At 36.2% G+C, this 18,270-nt stretch overlaps 1 protein-coding gene across 1 annotated transcript; it reads left to right on the plus strand.

Annotated features, from left to right (window-relative positions):
- Positions 1 to 2,508: 2,508 nt before the first annotated feature.
- Positions 2,509 to 16,225, plus strand: LOC140145207 (uncharacterized). Its single transcript, XM_072166978.1, has 7 exons — positions 2,509 to 2,656; positions 4,679 to 4,756; positions 6,672 to 6,848; positions 8,756 to 9,058; positions 9,972 to 10,028; positions 11,625 to 11,745; positions 13,971 to 16,225. The coding sequence occupies exons 1-7, from the start codon at positions 2,533 to 2,535 to the stop codon at positions 13,984 to 13,986; spliced, it is 876 nt and encodes a 291-aa protein (XP_072023079.1). The 5' UTR covers positions 2,509 to 2,532; the 3' UTR covers positions 13,987 to 16,225.
- Positions 16,226 to 18,270: the final 2,045 nt, after the last annotated feature.

Genomic DNA, 18,270 nt, shown 5'->3' on the forward strand with positions numbered 1-18,270 from the left:
GCCAGTGACCCGTCAGTGATAGTCATGGGCAAATTGATATCGACATTTTTCTTACTGCTGATTGGTTATACACATTTTGGACTCTTCGATTAATTTAGGTAATAGGGGTGTTTGAGGTTAATATGGTGTACCATTAGGGACATGCACAGTTGCACACTTAAACATTAACCAATGATCCTAGTCACTTTTTTCTACTTTGTGCATTTAACCCTCTATCTTTTTAACCAAATATACCACAGAGTCGTGCGATATGTCAAACTTTTCCTCTGGTCATAAGGAACAAAAAAGTCAGTGGTCACATCTCTGTAGGATCATTGGTTAATGAGATAGTCACCTTTTTCTACTTTGTGCATTTAACCCTCTATCTTGTTAGCCAAATATACCACAGAGTCGTGCGATATGTCAAACTATTCCCTGGTCATAAGGAACAAAAAAGTCAGTGGTCGCGCATCTGTACGATCATTGGTTAATGAGATAGTCACCTTTTTTCTACTTTGTGCATTTAACCCTCTATCTTGTTAGCCAAATATACCACAGAGTCGTGCGATATGTCAAACTATTCCCCTGGTCATAAGGAACAAAAAAGTCAGTGGTCGCGCATCTGTACGATCATTGGTTAATGAGATATAGTCACTTTTTTCTACTTTGTGCATTTAACCCTCTATCTTGTTAGCCAAATATACCACAGAGTCGTGCGATATGTCAAACTATTCCCCTGGTCATAAGGAACAAAAAAGTCAGTGGTCGCGCATCTGTACGATCATTGGTTAATGAGATAGTCACCTTTTTCTACTTTGTGCATTTAACCCTCTATCTTGTTAGCCAAATATACCACAGAGTCGTGCGATATGTCAAACTATTCCCTGGTCATAAGGAACAAAAAAGTCAGTGGTCGCGCATCTGTACGATCATTGGTTAATGAGATATAGTCACTTTTTTCTACTTTGTGCATTTAACCCTCTATCTTGTTAGCCAAATATACCACAGAGTCGTGCGATATGTCAAACTATTCCCCTGGTCATAAGGAACAAAAAAGTCAGTGGTCGCGCATCTGTACGATCATTGGTTAATGAGATATAGTCACTTTTTTCTACTTTTTGCATTTAACCCTCTACCTTGTTAACCAAATATACCACAGAGTCGTGCGATATGTCAAACTTTTCCACTGGTCATAGGAACAAAAAAGTCAGTGGTCGCATATCTGTAGGATCAATGGTTAATGAGATATAGTCACTTTTTTCTACTTTGTGCATTTAACCCTCTATCTTGTTAACCAAATATACCACAGAGTCAGGCGATATGTCAAACTTTTCCTCTGGTCATAAGGAACAAAAAAGTCAGTGGTCGCATATCTGTAGGATCATTGGTTAATGAGATATAGTCACTTTTTTTTCTACTTTGTGCATTTAACCCTCTATCTTGTTAACCAAATATACAACAGAGTCGTGCGATATGTCAAACTTTTCCTCTGGTACATGTACGTGAAGACAGCCCGATTGGTGCGAGGTTCATATTGGTGCGCGTGCACCAAATATGTATCTTATACTTAAAACAGTCATTCTGTGCCTGCCCTAGATTTAAGTTTTCTCCAAATTATGTAGTATTTTGCAATGCTTTTAAAAGGGCATTTTGTGAACCACAGCCTCATCCCCCAATTTTTTTTTGAAGCCTCTAGCTACATAATGTTTTATAAATGTACCAAATATTTCTTGCAGATTAATTCCTTTTAGCAAAAATATCGCCAAATTTGAACCCAACACTGACTGGCCTATGGAGCCGTGTAATACACATGATGCATATAACTCGCAAACACAAAATAGGAATCAACTGAAATCTTGGGAATAAGCCTTTTTCGTTGATATATACTGAAAAATGTCACAAAAAGAGGATGCAAAGATCACAAAATGCTCCTTTAAGATATATCTACATCTCTTCTGGTACAAGGCACCAATAAATTTGCACAACTATTTTTTTTTTCAGATTTCCTTTTACAAATTAAAAGAAGTCTCCGGCAATCACAACATTATGCCCTATAAATTATATGTAAGGAAAACAATTATCAAGCATGAATCACATGGTTTTATTTAAAACAAATTCATAGTGACCATATGGTAAACATGTGATTTGTGCTTGATAATTATTTTTCTAACATATAAGGCATCATGTTGTGATTGCCGGTGACTCCCTCTAAGGGTACACAACGTATTGTTGATTGAATCGGCCAAAAAAATATATCGATTTTCATTTATATAAATCAATATATATCATTGAAAAATAACACTTTGATGTTTTGGTAAAAGTTCATTCTACAACTCATATATGTTGAAAACGTCCTTGATTTATTGTTGTTAATGAGATAATAATAAGCTACCAATGATGTGCAGAGTAGAGCGTAATAATACACTTTGTGATGTGTAAACGCCACAGTTAATATTCAAGCTTTCTGAGAAGTGATTATTTACATCAAACATTCATTCTTTTTTATTATTATTTCAGTGTGATTATCTAAAAGACGTTTTGGATTATGACACGATGTTTATTGCCGCTAATTCCCATGATGGGGTCACTTCAGCGGGCTCAGCAGTGGGAATACTGCATATGACACGAAATGATGAAGAAATCTTACGTGGATTTATGTACGCCGCAGGGTCATGTGGTATGTGATATTATATATTCAGATCATGAATTATATTGTTATGAACACGGCAGAGTGGCGAACGCAAAATTGCTGTTCTGAGTAAACGACATTTGAAAATCTTGATACCATTGGTCATTCTATAAAATGAGAACATTCAAGAGCACTCATTTGAAATGTATATTATACATATATAGAAGTGAATGCATGGGCACTAATTATTTGCAATAATTGCATGTTCTGAAACAATCAATATATCCATCAAAACAGGTATTTACAGCTTTTCGGCTTAATGCTAAATCCAAAAAAATGTCATCCGCTGCAAATTGTATGCGGGACGAATCTGCATTCAACTACGTCAAAACCATAGCACTCATCCTTGGGCTTTTATGTAAAAAATACTGGTTGTCCTAAGACTACAGCTTCTAAACTTGGTTATATAAGTTATAATTGGTCACCCCGTAATATTTAGTGAAAGCTCCGGTTGAAATCAGGATTTTAGAGTATACATGTAGAAATAAAAATATTGGCCTATATTTTGTGTATAATTTTCTGTGCTTTCCCAATTTTGCAACGACGCTATGAAATATTTACGCCCATAGCGATATCGTGTGGGGAATGTTTGTACTTATTTTAGTATCACTGGCTAGAAGATACCTATACATTGGTATCAAATATAACAGGATTTGACATGTAATATAAACTGAGCTCAAAAAGAAACTTATAATTTTTTACAACTTGTGAATCACAAAGTCATATCTTAAAATACTGTCGATCAAAATGAACCAAAATTACACACAGGATTACCTTAATACTCTACTCTAAACACATATCAGTATCCAAGCAGTTGTCCAACTGACACAGCAGCAAAATGCACTGTCATGGGACAGCTTCATGGACTTCCTTCACTTTCACAGCCCAATATTTGGCACCCAGGACAATCTGTGAGAATGCACACAAGATCCTTGCACAGATGTTAAAACGGTGCTGCTTTCTGCTTTTCATACACTTTTTTCATGAAACAGGGCTGGGCTGTGAATGTGGTCCAGGAAGCTGTCCCATGTCAGTGCATTTTGCTGTTGTGTCAGTTGGATAACTGCTTGGTTACTGACATGTGTTAAGAGTAGAGTATTGAAGTAAATCTGTGTGTAATTTTGGTTCAGTTTGATGGACAGGATTTCAAGATATGACCTTGTGAAAAATTATAAGTTTCTTTTTGAGCTCAGTTTAGAAAATTCTGAGTTTCCACCTATGCAATAGGCCAACCTGATTTGTACAGCTAAGTATACGATTCGTCGTTTGGTCAAATTCATTAATTGCACTTAGGCACGTTTCGTCCAAATCACAGTTTCAATATCTACATCAGGAAGTAAGATTTACCATTACTTTTTGGTGGAAATGAAAGATCGCCCGAAACATAATCACAAGCATACAGTAACTCAATTTGCTCAAAATGCTTGATTTGTCACTCTGCCGAATTCATAACGACATATATTACACAAGCTAGTGATAGTTCATTTTTCAAAATTCCTTACATAATTGTACACTTCAAGCAAAATATCAGAATACGAAAAATACATTGAATCACTTATAACAAACGACACTCCATATGAAATAACATGTTGATTTATCATTAAAGACTGTTGGCTAATTGTGTCCATTACATAACTTGGAAATGCATGATCAAACGTGTCAAATTGGACTATAAAGGTATTTAAATGTAGTATATAATATGAGCGTAGAAGACATTGTGCTTTCACCATGAGGCATACCATTTTTGCAATGTATGTCAGTGTGTCAGCTGAGTTGATTCGGTATCTTTTGGACAGTCAATTGACTTCAAACCATCAGGATATGTTGGCCTTTGGGTATTAATTGTTTAATATTATGATAATGGGCAAATTTACATACTTTGGCTGGGTACCCCACAAGATGCTGGATGCTTACATATATATAGTATGCATAAAGAGTTTGGGATACTGGCTTATGTAAAATGTGATAATGTGCAGGTCAGAGCTTTGATTTTTATTTGTTTGATTGCAGGTAATGATGGAGACGCTGATTACACCGTCAGAAGTGGACTACAGTCGATAGTTCAGGACATTTTCAATAAACTGTTTGGTGAGCGAGCTAGTTTTGTCAGTATACATGAATCTTAAGAATGGTAGGCGAAGAAGATAAGTAATGCAGAAAGCCAATGCTACTTGTCACATATTTACATGTGTAAATTGCAGAATTCACAGTTACACAGACAGTAGGAATATCCTGCTATTTGGTCTAAATCCATTTTGTCTAATAACAACTTGGTCTAATGTTATTTGATGTAATCACTAGTTGGGCTTCTATGTTTGGTCTACTTTCAGTTTGTCTAGAAGCAAATAATTGCGCTGTGGCAGCTAGTCTATTTTTCACCTTGTCTAATGGCCATTTGGTGCAATTTACAAATGTTGCCATTTGGGCTTACACCAATTATGTATACACCCAATTTATTTAATATTCTATTGGTCTAAAATCTATTTGGTCTAACAACATTTAATAATCTCCCTAATATTCATTTTGTCTAAATATTGTTTAGACCCTTAGCCAATTACAATCAGCCCACACCCATAATGTCCATTTATGTGTGACTTGATACCAAGACTGTTATGTGACACTGGATATGTCCATGGATATGTGCAAGTGGTGTTATTCTGCTTCGTAATTTACATTAGGTTCCTCAGCCCGAACAGAATTGATCACAACTTGAATTCCCTCTTGAGTTCAGTATCTATCAATGAGGTGATCACTCCACCAGACTATCATGATACGAGGGGCGGTCAAAAAGTTAGTAGAATTCGGTATGCTACTTGGTCGCACGGTATTAAATTTGGACGTCTCATTTGAAAGCTTGTTCCTTCAAATCATTGCTGCAAAGATATTAAACTTTTACATCACTGTATGTGGGCAGGACACTCTTCAGAGGAAGCTTACCTCCATGAATTCACAGGTACTACCAGTCGTGAATACAGGGTCATTATGGAAATTTCTCCGGATGGCGCTGAAAACTCAAATGAAATTTAACAATGTACAGTTGCTGTAAATGGTAATGAAGTCCTTGGTAATCAACAGCAACGAAATGGTTCTTAGAGTTCAAGAATGGAATGAGCATCCTTGAAGATCATCCAAGCTTGTCCAAAAGACTTGCTGACGTCACCATTAATGATATACGTGCTGGTACAGTGGCATTGATAATGAATAAAGAGCCAACTAAGACAGACGAGATAGCCACAAAATATGACAACTCTGATGAATGTGTTTTCAACATTAATCCATTAACATTGGGTATTCCAGGGTGTCTTGATGACAGATCATTTGCCAAATGAAAGTACAATCATAGGCATATATCATACAATTTTGATAGCAAAATTGAGGCAAGCCATCATGTAAAGAAGGTTGATGGTAGGAATGTGACTGTTCTCGGATTGCGTCCTGTACGTTATTCTTAGTTTGTCAAGCTGCCATTCACGACAGAGGGGTCAGTTAACTAAAGTAACCACATTGTGGTTCATGCATGGCCCCCAGTTAGTGAAACCAATTTTAGAATTTTAAGTCCTACCTTCATAATATCAGGTTTACTGGTGATCAATGCTGGTGAGCCTTCACTGAAGAGTGGCTCAAGGAGCTATCGGAAGACTTCCAGTTTGTTGACATAGAAGGTTTTAAGAAAAATTGCGACGGGTGCATTAAGGTTTGTAGTGACCATGCTGAAGAGTGAGATAAAAAGAATTTGGCTAGTACTCTTTCAAGTATACCTTGTTTTACGAACTTATTGACCGCCCCTCGCAGCTAGAGGTAGTAGATGACACAGATTGGTCAAATAGTTACATAAAATAAATGTGTGTGGTGTTAAGTTCCAGTGACTTTTGCCCGAGGCAGTTTGTGGTTAAGGATGTCTGTGAAAAGGATGTCTGCAGATGATGCATAACATTTATTGTTATTTTTCTGTCTCTAATTATAGTAGTGACATGTTTATTACTGTTTTTCACATTCTCTGAAGCAAAACAAACTGATGGCAGGTGGAAAAAGGTGCCCTACAAATCGATTGATGATGGGAGAGTCATCGTGACCACAGAAGGGTTGCCCCTTGGCGTACAGTTGAAAAAACCCTCTTCGTACTCCCTAAAGATATTAAAGGATATCATCAGATGTCAAGAGGATGTGAAGTTTACAAAAGGTATGCTGCTCTCTGCTCCCTAATCCCATCCCCAATGTCAAGAAATGAATATATGCCACTCCCAGTCTGACAGCATTTTTAGTGTTTTCATAGCATTATTTATAGTTAATGCCTAGGAATGTATAACTGGAAGTTCTTGTTTAAATACAATGTAGTAACATAAGATAGTGGAGGTTTAAGTAGCAAAGAATTCGAAAAATCACCTCTTATGCCCATGATATACTAAGCAATCACACGGACCTTGGTATTTTTATATGGCATCACTTGGGCAGAGTGATTGCCGATATTCAATTGCTAAGTCACCACCATGCCCGAATGTCAAGCCAATTGACTTCAGGAGCATTAGTAATTTTTTGTCATATAACAGGCCCACCCCCGGGGGCCCACCATATACACAGTGCAAGACGCAGAAGTGAACACACATTATTGCACAAATGCAATTGGTCAGTTCATCAGCAAAGATTATAGCTATACTGCACAGCGTCATCATCCCTATATCTTTGTGTCAAAAATTGCTGTGATAGTACAGTGAATCCTCTTGTTTTTCAAAAGCTACGCATGGCGATTTTATTCGAGATAGGCCGAGCGACTCAGGCTAGGCATACCATTTACACGATATGAGATACCACTGAGTTTCTATTCTACACGTTTTTACAATTTGCGCCTGCTCAGTACCCCATATGGTGTTGCCATTACAAGAAAATTTGATTTGTTGTCAGGTAAAACCCATGTTTTGTTTTCAATACACTAACTGGAAATTCAATACACTAATAGGCGATTGCTGTTGTCGTTATACGCATATAGTTTACTGCATTTTATACATTACGATTAAAATTGTGATATATTCAACTGTTTGAGAATTAAAATCAGATCCAAATGCTCCATAGAATATTAAATCACAAGTCTATAATACAATGCACTATATTGAGAGCTATCCAGACACTATGCAACTTTCTTTATCTGCGGCAATAATAGAATATTGATTTTTATCAAATTGAATACATCTCTACATTTTGAGTTTGTACTTAAGCACTGAGCGATCTAGTGATTGATTCCTAGCCAATCAGACAGGACTCCTTATCGCCCTTCGCTCACTAACGGAGTATTAAGTTGCAGGGAAAAAATCTTTATAATACATGGGATCAACACTGCTGTACGCCTGTGTTTTCTACCAGCGAAGTTACTTTTGAACCAGGTGTTCCACGATAGACGTTAAATTGCTACTTTACCTTCAGTGTAGGCTATTATAGTTTACATAGTAAGTGAGGATACCTCTTATATTCTCTCTGTGATCACTGTAGTTGTTTTTGCATGGTGTAAAGCAATTAAAATGTTCAGATCAATTATTTAAATTTAAGTAACATCTGCCCATTAAAACCCGACTTCCTGATATGCGTTTAAGGTACCAGAGCCACTTTTGTTCGACCTGTGGATCGACGGTTGATGCACCTTCTATGCTTGTTTTTAATGAAGTATCAACTAATTAATCAGAATTACTGGTAAATTTGTATTGTTCAGTGTCATTACATGAAACGACTTCAAAAGACAAGATTTGATTATACAAATAATAAGGATGGACCAAGCATCAATGTTAAAGATATAACTAATTTGATTCCATTTACTATCAGGATATTGGTGTGGACTTCTTTATATAAAACCTTACCTGCGATTAGCTTTATTCACTGGTTATAAATTTTCTCATTTTCTGCTGGCTAGCACATGGACGCAGTTTGCTTGGCAGCAACCAAGACCAGGTTTGCTGTGCTGCTATCATGGTTTCAAGTTACCCGACAAGATCCAATGGGGGTTCGAGAAATGAGAATATTATAACCTCATCAAGCTTGAGATGTCCATGTAATGTGAAATTGTCATAATGAACATACATGTACATTTGTTTTAATCTGTAGTGGAGACACAAGAGATTGTAAATGGAGATCTGGACAGGCCATCTTCCACCAGATCCATGTCACCAGCACTCTCTAGTAGCTCATCACTGGCACCTGCATCCCAATTCTCCACTGGATCACCAGAACTGTTGGCTCCATTCCCCACCAGTTCAACACCTCCATCATTGCCGGCACCCATCAGTGCTGCAAATGCTGGTGACAGGGTTCTGCTGGAGAGTGGGAACAGCAGCACTGTAAGTGCTGATTATGGAGGTCTGGTAGAGGATGGGAACAGCAGTATGGGAAGGCAGAGGGATACTTCAGGTAAATTTTGATTATTTGCATGTCTACACCAAAGGACACAGAGCAGAACTTTAATATCAGTGTGATTTGCAGTTCGGAAGTTAGAAGGCTTTTAAAAGTCAGCATTTTACAGGGGTCAAAAATAAAATTGCTCTGATTTTCTCTGAACCTGTTGGAGGAAATTGCTTGGTTAAACAACAGTATCAGGGAAGAGATCAGTTTGCACTCCCTCTAATGCTTGATTTATGTACTGTGTTCAAAGTGTCACAGATGACACAGGTATGAATGGTCATTGAGTTTCATTATTTCTTATCTTGGTAGCTTTACACCATAAATCTGTGCAAACTACATTTTTTCTGAATCCTTTCATGTGAAGAATTTGCTGCAATTTTCAAGAAAATACATTTTTTTAACCCTGTACAATCTGGCATTTTAAGCCGCTCTATCAAGTTGTGAAATGTATGGATCTTTGCTACTTGCCATCTTCTTGTTAAAGTCAGAAAATATGTGCTTTAGTTAGTTTTAGTTTTATATGTTTGCCCAGGTGGTGGCCGCATTGCATTCTCTAAATTCAGTAAATTTTCATCGTCAACTGTGTAATTGAATGGGATTATTTTGAAATTTTAAAACGTTTGAAATATCACAAACAGATAGGCCTATGTTAATAAATAATATAAATACAAGCTAAAACCGTTGGGGTTCGATAATGAACCCCACAAACTAACCAAGTATATTAAAAATGCCATACGGCCGGGCGGTTTCACAAGTTGCCGGCTCGATCATGTCATCCACCACCTGTGTTTGCCTTTCAAAAGTTGTTATTCCTACATTCTTATTTTCACATTTCCAAATCAAAAACGAAATATATACATTAGAACTTTTAATCAAGTATAATGTGGAATTATAAAATACTTTAAAATACTTTTGTACAAAGGTGGCGCTGACGGAGGAGGACAGGAATGCACAGATCTCTTCAACCGAATATTGAAAGGTATGATTTATGTACGTCAGAGAATGCAGTCAAGTTAGCTTAATCAGTCAGGCATTCGACTATGGTGCCAGAGGTCATTTGGATCGATCCCTGACTGTGGTTTAGTACGCTCTCGGGGAAAATTTGAGTTAGCTTGAAATTCTTGTGGACAAGGAACCTAATTTTCTTGTTGTAACCTATGCGAATCTCGTGGAGCTGATCAGGTTGTGCACTTCTAAACAGCAAAGTCCCCAAGCTGTTGGTATATGGTTTATGGAATGATGTTGGGCCATGACAGCCTGTAAAGTGTGCTGAGGCTTGTGGATCAATGTCTAGGAGTTGTACCTGTGCTTTGTGCACTATAAATCAGTGCCCTTTTAATATTGAACAGTTACGGGCAGACAGTAATGTTGATTTATTAAATGACAATATTTGACAAAAAGAACAATACAGAAATATAGGGACTGTTGAAATAGGCAAGAACAATACGATAGCATTTTTAGCTAATAGCTATGTGCACTACTTATATGGAAAAGAAAACACTACATGTTATGGTCCACAAAGACATGGTAGCCACACTTATGAAGGATTTCCATTCTGATAGCAAAGTTAAGAAGTGGGCTGCAAAGTTCAAATTCAAAAGTGGCAAGGAGAGACTGGAAGACAACCCTGCCCAGAAAGTCTAGTCACTTTCACTACACATGGGAAAGGAACCTCTGTCTGTCAAGGTGTAATTATACAGAAAAAATAGGATAATTACTTTAAACTTTATTTGTAATCATTCAATAAGTTGAACTGCATAGGATACTGTAGCACTACTCCATCTACTTTCAGCTTTGAACTTGTCAATCACCCCTCATATGTTTAGAAGGCCAGATTTTGATTATCCAATGATGCAGTTGAATCAATATGCTACATTCATTGAAGCTTCCAAATCCAATTTTAATCGGGGTATATCCCAGAAGTTTCAATTCACTTCCTTTTTACATATATAGGGCATATATGTCTTAATTACATGTAGGATTCTACCTGTGAATAAAATGGGAATAATGTTATGTTTTAGGTGTTGTATTAATTTCAAATACTCAAAACAGCTGTAAAATACATAGGCTTGAACAATTAGAGTGATTCATTCACATTGGCCTCCTAGAGTTGAATTATTGTATTTCCCATATAAGAGAATGCCTTATTCCCATGGGATGCTTGATAATTCTGTTGTTGGTTGCATTGGCAAATCTTCACTGATGAGCTTTTATGTTACACAAACAGACATACAACTGCATAAAAGGCCCAGTGCATTTCTTCTGTGGCATGTCCAGCACTACAAATATTTGTTTCAAATATTACAGTTACGAATATTGTTTTCAATATATTACTTTAACTTATCTAATGATGACGAAACCTGTATTTTTGATGAAAAATTGCTTGCATTCATTTTTTAACAGCAGGGGAAATGTATCAACCTTGGACTGTGTTTTGTTGGTATAACCAGCAACATTGGTTATCCAAGTGTGTGAGTACTCAGGGGTTGCTTTCTAGGTCCATATTTTGTTCCATCAGTTGTATCCTCACTCCATAGTTACTGTTGTCTGACAGCCTTTATTTCTGTTTTAACAGGGCAAGTTTCTGTAGATATCAGTAAGCTGAATTTCGTGAATTGTAAAGGATTGGCCGATGATCAAAGTAGAAAGAGAGGAAAATCTGAAAAAAAAGGAAAACGTGGAAAAAAAACTAAGAAGTAAGTCTTTTTAGAATATTAATCAATGTTATACCTGTTTTCTGATTCATGTTGAAATGAACAACAATGGATGGTGTGATCTTGAGCTCAGGTGTATGAGATAGACATCTTAAAAAACAGTACTTACTAATGTCTTCATCATTTTTTCTCTAAATCTCAGCACTAATATAAATAACCTGAAATCATGAAACAAAATGTACCGAAAGTGTTTTAGGGGTCATTCATTTTTTTTTTTAGGATTTCATTAAATCTACAGTTATACTTATTTGACAAATCATGTGTATTCACATGTTCATGCACTTTCCATACCCCTCAAATATAAAGTGAAAAGACCAACATGTACAATATCTTGATAACGTACGCATTAATTTTTTCATCTAGTAGCAATAAACAACTATAATAATTATATCCTTCTTATTATGATAATGAACCATGGGAATATGGCCGTAGCTAGTGGGGGCACAAAGCAATGGTAATAAATGATGGAAATTTTTGGTCTGCACACCCCCCTCTCACTTTAGATTCTCGAGCGTCCTGGCGAAAAAAAGTTGGGTTGACAATTTAGTGAAATTTAAACACACATTAAGGCTACATGCTCTTTTTGGTTGAAATTTTTGGCGGGAAATAATCCCGCCAAAACGTTAAAGTAATCTTTTCCCACAACTGAATATCATAGTCAGGAAATTAATGATGCATCTGGTAGCTTAGATCATAACTTTCATTATACTTAGTTGCAATTATCCCAGATAATTCTTGATTTGTTTTTACAGAGTCTTGAATTGTCGATGTTTTTGATCAAAAAACATCACTCGGTGTATTTTGAAACTCGAGGCATTAACTCTTCTCAAATTAGCCCCAAATCGTAATTTATTATATAGCAAACACCAATGGGAATAATTGGATGTTGTTTGCGGAGCCTAAATTTGGTTTGATTTTATTTCACAATAATTCTAAGGTGAGAATTTTGACCTGACATTTCCTTTTTGGATTTCCAATTTAAATTCATTGATATGTGATATGTGGAATAAATAAAGAGTGCGCGCTTACCTTTTTGCAACACTTCCCGGTATCATTGAGCATATGCTGATAGCCAACATTTTAGCTGAAAACAGTCCCTTCTTATCATTTTTGAACAAAATATAGTTCAACAAAAGTACGTACACTACGCGTATATACTGACACAGTGAGGTAATGGAGAGAGCTATTTATGGTGGGGTATCTATTGTAAGCTATTAGAGTAGGCCTATAGTATATCTTCCCGCAAGTGACAAGATGTGAAGGACAAATTGTTCATGATGATGCGTGAGATTTTACTCATTTTCCTGCTTTTTGCGTGAGATTTACTACCTAGGCGTGAGATTATACTACCTTGGCGTGAGAAAGTGACCCAATGCGTGAGACTCACGGCCAATGCGTGAGAGTTGACAGCCCTGTGTATAACACTGCCCACAGTACATTGAACGCAATGGGGGGGGGGGGGCTGTCGATCGGGTTACCGACCTTTAACAGGCAATCTCCTTTGAAAGATCTGTAATGGGGTGGATAGATACTGACATCTTGAACATCAATGGCATGTCAGGAAGGCAGTTTTGACTAGACATAACCATCTTCACTAATACCTGACCTCAAAACAAACTAGAAAAAAGAAAATCCAACCTTGTGTGGTTAGATACATTTTTATATTTAAACACATTACTTGGTATAAGGTGAAAAAAATGTTTGCTTGCCCTCCACCAACCGACCTAAAATTGGCCAAAATCAGGGTTGGCCCTTTTACTTTTGTTTAGTTTTTAGTTTATAATTGTAATGGTTTTTTATTACTTTTTTTCTGTGTCTAAATTTCATTTCAAACCTAAATTTGGCCAACAACATTTTTCTTAAGAAGAAAATCATTACTTTACTCATTATAACATACATTTATAACTATCCATTCATGCATCAATGTTTCCAATAAACTTGGCATCTTTGCCTGCAAGTCTGCAGATGTTCTAATTGAATAAATTTCTATGCTGTATGTTGCATATTGAAGGTCTGAAGTGAAGTATTGATCTATCTTTCCATGCACATGACCAATGTTCATTGCCTACAGGCCTATACAGTAGTGAGTCATTAAAAAGTTTTCTTTACTTTTGGTTTCTTGTATTTTTATTTACATTTTTTAATTGTCATTAAAAGTATTATTTTGTTTCACTAATTATTGACCTATCCATTATTTCCATATTCAGGTCATCATCAAAGTGAAAAGAAGAAGTCAACACTTATGTTTAATGTGTCAAAGCACTCTCTTCATGTGGACATACTAGTTAACTGCAACTCATGCAAGAACAACATTTTCAAGTGGACTGGCTGACTGTGACCTTTTTAATATTCAGAGACGTGGAATGTAAAAGGCTGTATATGTGATGCGATCTAGCAAAATCAGTCAGAACTAGGAAATATTAATTTTGAGATATAGCCAAACAAAGTAAATATTTCCTTTTGTTTCCTGTTGTTTTGGAAACTCTTTAATTGCAATGGGGTTTCTGCAAAAAGCAGCTTTGTAAATGCTTTTTATTATCCTTTAAGAAAGGGAAAATTTAATATTTCCAAGATCCGACTGATTTTGCTTGATTGACCTCACATGTTTGTTTCTAGCGGATCACAGTCCACACCATGAAAAGCTATTTCAGAACTTCCATCAGAAGTTAGAAGAAATCATAGCAAAAGAGATACTTTAATAGTTGGGCTACAGAAAAAAAAAGATGAAGACCGAGACATCCGTTTTACAGAGCCTGACCAATCAAAACAAAATATTGGTTTTGACATCGGACAAAGACGCCACATGATTGGTTTTTGACTGAACGTGTACATCATACTCAGATGTTGACCAGAAGATATGAGGATTGAGTTTATCTCTGATTTTGATTAGAGTAACAGGTCAAAGGACCTTTTTATCTATCTTGCCAAAAAAAACCAACAATTTTATCCATCATGTTTGTAAGACAGTGTGGTTCAATATGGAGGAAGTTACATAGTTTGAAATTATCCGAGGTCTGAGTTTGGTGTCAAATGACGGTGCAAAGAGTGATTTGGAGGGTCATTGTTGGGTTTTGAAATACACTGCCATTTCCTTTATTATTGTAATTCCATTCAGCAGGGCTTGGAGAAATACAGAAGGCCATGAGGATTTGCCAATAAACTGGATGTATTTTTTTGAAAATGTAAATTTTTGGTGCCATGGAAATAATACAGTAATACACTGGACCCGATGTACTTCAAATGTGCATAATAGCTGTGTGTCTATTAATGTCTAACTATATACAGCATTGAAAGTCATTCAAGAAGCAATTTCTTTTGGACAAGAAAATCCTTTTTGCAGATAACTGACTCTGCATACAGTTTTTGAACACAAATAATTACAGATTGTTTTTACAAAACCAATAGATTGTGGTGAATAGATGGGAAAAACTCACCAGCTGACGTTTCATCCGTCTTTGTTCAGTCGGATTTCTTCAGAGTTGTGATGAAGCTCTGCGACTGCTACTGTACGACCTGGTGTTGCCAGTTCTTGAGTCGCTTTGTAGCAGAGGGTTGTAGAGATTGCTCAGGTTGGATGTGCCCTCGTCTCGGTTCATGGTGTTGCTCATTCCTCTCCTCCTGATCCATATGGATTCCTTTATCCATCGCTTGATACGTACCTCCTCCTTATCAATAACGCTCGACTCCTCCCGGTTAATTAAATGATTGCTTCTTGCTGCATGGTCAGCAACAGCTGACTTATTTTGTTCGCTATCAGATACTTTGCGTTCTGATCTGGTGTATTTTCTAGAACAAGCTCTGTCCACATCCTTTTTATGTTCAGACAGTCTAATGCCAAATTGTCTACCTGTTTCACCTATATAAGTTGACTTACAGACACTACAAGGAATTTCGTACACACAATTGGCTGTATCCACAACTTCCCTTTTATCTTTTGGGTGTACCAATAGAAGTCTCAGAGTTGTATGTGGTTTCATGGCCATGGTAATGTCATATTTCTTGTAGATTCTTTGAATTCTTTCTGACAAACCCTGCACGTATGGTATGACTGCAAGGTTTCTTTTCTTTGGAGTGTCGGTGTTGTTGTGTTGCTTAGTTGATTTCTTGTTGGTTTCTTGTTGACTGAACAAGACAGATGAAACGTCAGCTGGTGAGTTTTTACCATCTATTCACCACAATCTATTGGTTTTGTAAAAACAATCTGTAATTATTTGAACAATAACAAACCTGATGAATTTCTACAACTTTTGAACACAGTTTCTGTTGAGCCACAATTACCTTCATGTTGAGCCACACTGTCTTTCATGTGTGTTTTTGCTCATACTTTAAAATGTTTTAATAGTCAGATCAAATATTCTGACAATGTAATATGTAAGCTTTAAGGTTAAGCTCAGTATTTTAATTGTAAATAAGTAGCAACACTAGTGTACACTGATGAAACTTGGCGTGACTCAGTGGTGTAGCGAGGATCATCACATTGGGGGTGGGGGGGGGGGGGGCACAAGCCCTTTTTGGCAATTTTCTTATGGGATTTTTTTAAAAATTTCAGATCGATTAGGGACATGTGCCACCGCCCCTATGACACCCCGCCACTGGCATGACTAGGCATGTGCTGATTATCTAAATTGTGCCTTTATATAAATTTTGAAATACATTTCAATAATGTGCAGCAACAATTGGGGGCTCTTGAATGTTTCATGTTAAGGGATGGGGTATGAACGTTTGGACAGTATTTATTGTGGGACATTAAAGCACATCAGACATATCAAATTGCATTCTGAATACGAAGAAAGACCTGATGATATCAAATAATTTTGATTTCTTGAAATTCGCAATGTAATAAACATTTTATGACAAATAATTAAAAATTTATATTTTTGATATTTAACAGTACTCGAAGTAAATTAACTTTATAAATCTGATTATTTATACTTAAAGTGTGTGTAGGTGGGATGAAAAGCCGGCAATCAATTGAAAATTTTGAACTTTCGTATTGAAGATATGGATCCCCCCCAAACACCAAAAAAATTAGGTCTTTTGGGGAAAATAATCCATATCTTCAATATGAAAGGTCAAAATTTTCAATTGATCGTCGGCTTTTCCTACCAGTTACATACACTTTAGAATATATCATTAGATTTATAAAATTTACTTTGAGGACTGTTATATATCAAAAATGTGAAAAATATCAAATTTTAATAATTTGTCATAAAATTTGTATTATATCGTGAATTTCAAAAAATGAGAATTATTTGATATCAGAAAGACATTCTTCGTATTCAGAATGCAATTCGATATGTCTGATGTGCTCTCATGTCCTACAAAAAATACTGTTGAAATGCTCATTCCAGATCCATTAACTGATTTTTTGAAATTATTAATGCCAAAGACGTGGGACACCCACCTTGCACAGTATTTTTTTTTTGGGTCCTGAGAACACATTAAAAAGTAAATTGTATTCTGAGTACGAGGAATGTCTTGATGATATCAAATTTTGATTTGTTTGAAATTTGCGATATAAGACAAATTTTCTGAAAAATTATTATAAATCAATATTTTTGACATTTAACAGTCCTTGAAGTAAACTTTATAAATCTAATGACATGTACTTAAAATACCGTATATGTAGCTGGGAGGAAAAGCTGCCCATCATGAATATCTTGACCGTTCATATTGAAAATACACATTTTTATCAAGACCTAAAATTTGTAGTGGTTCTGGGAAAAAATGTATATCTTCAATACAAAAGGTCAATATTTTCAAATGATGAATGGCCTTTCCCTCTCAGCTACATACACTATAAGTACATACATGTATCATTAGATTGATACAATTTTTAATACTTTGTAATAAAATTTGTAGTATATTGCAAATTTCATTATTTGATATCATCATTCAAAATGCAATTTGGTGTGTCTGATGTGCTCTCATGTCCGGGCTCATGTCCCACAATAAAATATGTGAAAACATTGCTATTTAAGCCCTTCAAAACAAATGTTGTTCACATGATAGTTTTAAAATGGTATGTTTGTAAAGTGCACTTTCATTTCTATTTGTTGGCATGATGCAAAAATGATGCACTGAATTTGATATGCATCCACTATTTGTCCAAGTAAAGTTGCATAATCCTATATTTTTTTGTAATGTTAAGATGGGAAATCTGCGCTATATATGTGACAGCAAGTTTTGTGTCAACTTAGGGGCTGCAATATTTATGTGTATCCCCGGCTGGTGAACTTTCAAAATGGTCTGGCAAAAATCGCTTGCCCCCCCCCCCCCTTTGGCTGTGTCAAAAATCTTTCCCCCCTTTTGACGTGCCAAAAACCTTTTCCTCCTTTTGACGTGCCAAAAATTCTTTGCCCCCCCCCCTTACACATGCAAGATTTTGGGGAACCCAAATTTAAAACCTTAAATTGTCTTATCATATAATGCAAGCGCAGAGAGCAGGAAATTTTGCATATTTGAATGTGTTCCTAATGTTTTCCTACACCTTTTTAGGGTGTAATA

Source organism: Amphiura filiformis, unplaced genomic scaffold (assembly GCF_039555335.1).
Source record: "Amphiura filiformis unplaced genomic scaffold, Afil_fr2py scaffold_173, whole genome shotgun sequence".
Lineage (NCBI taxonomy): Eukaryota > Metazoa > Echinodermata > Ophiuroidea > Amphilepidida > Amphiuridae > Amphiura > Amphiura filiformis.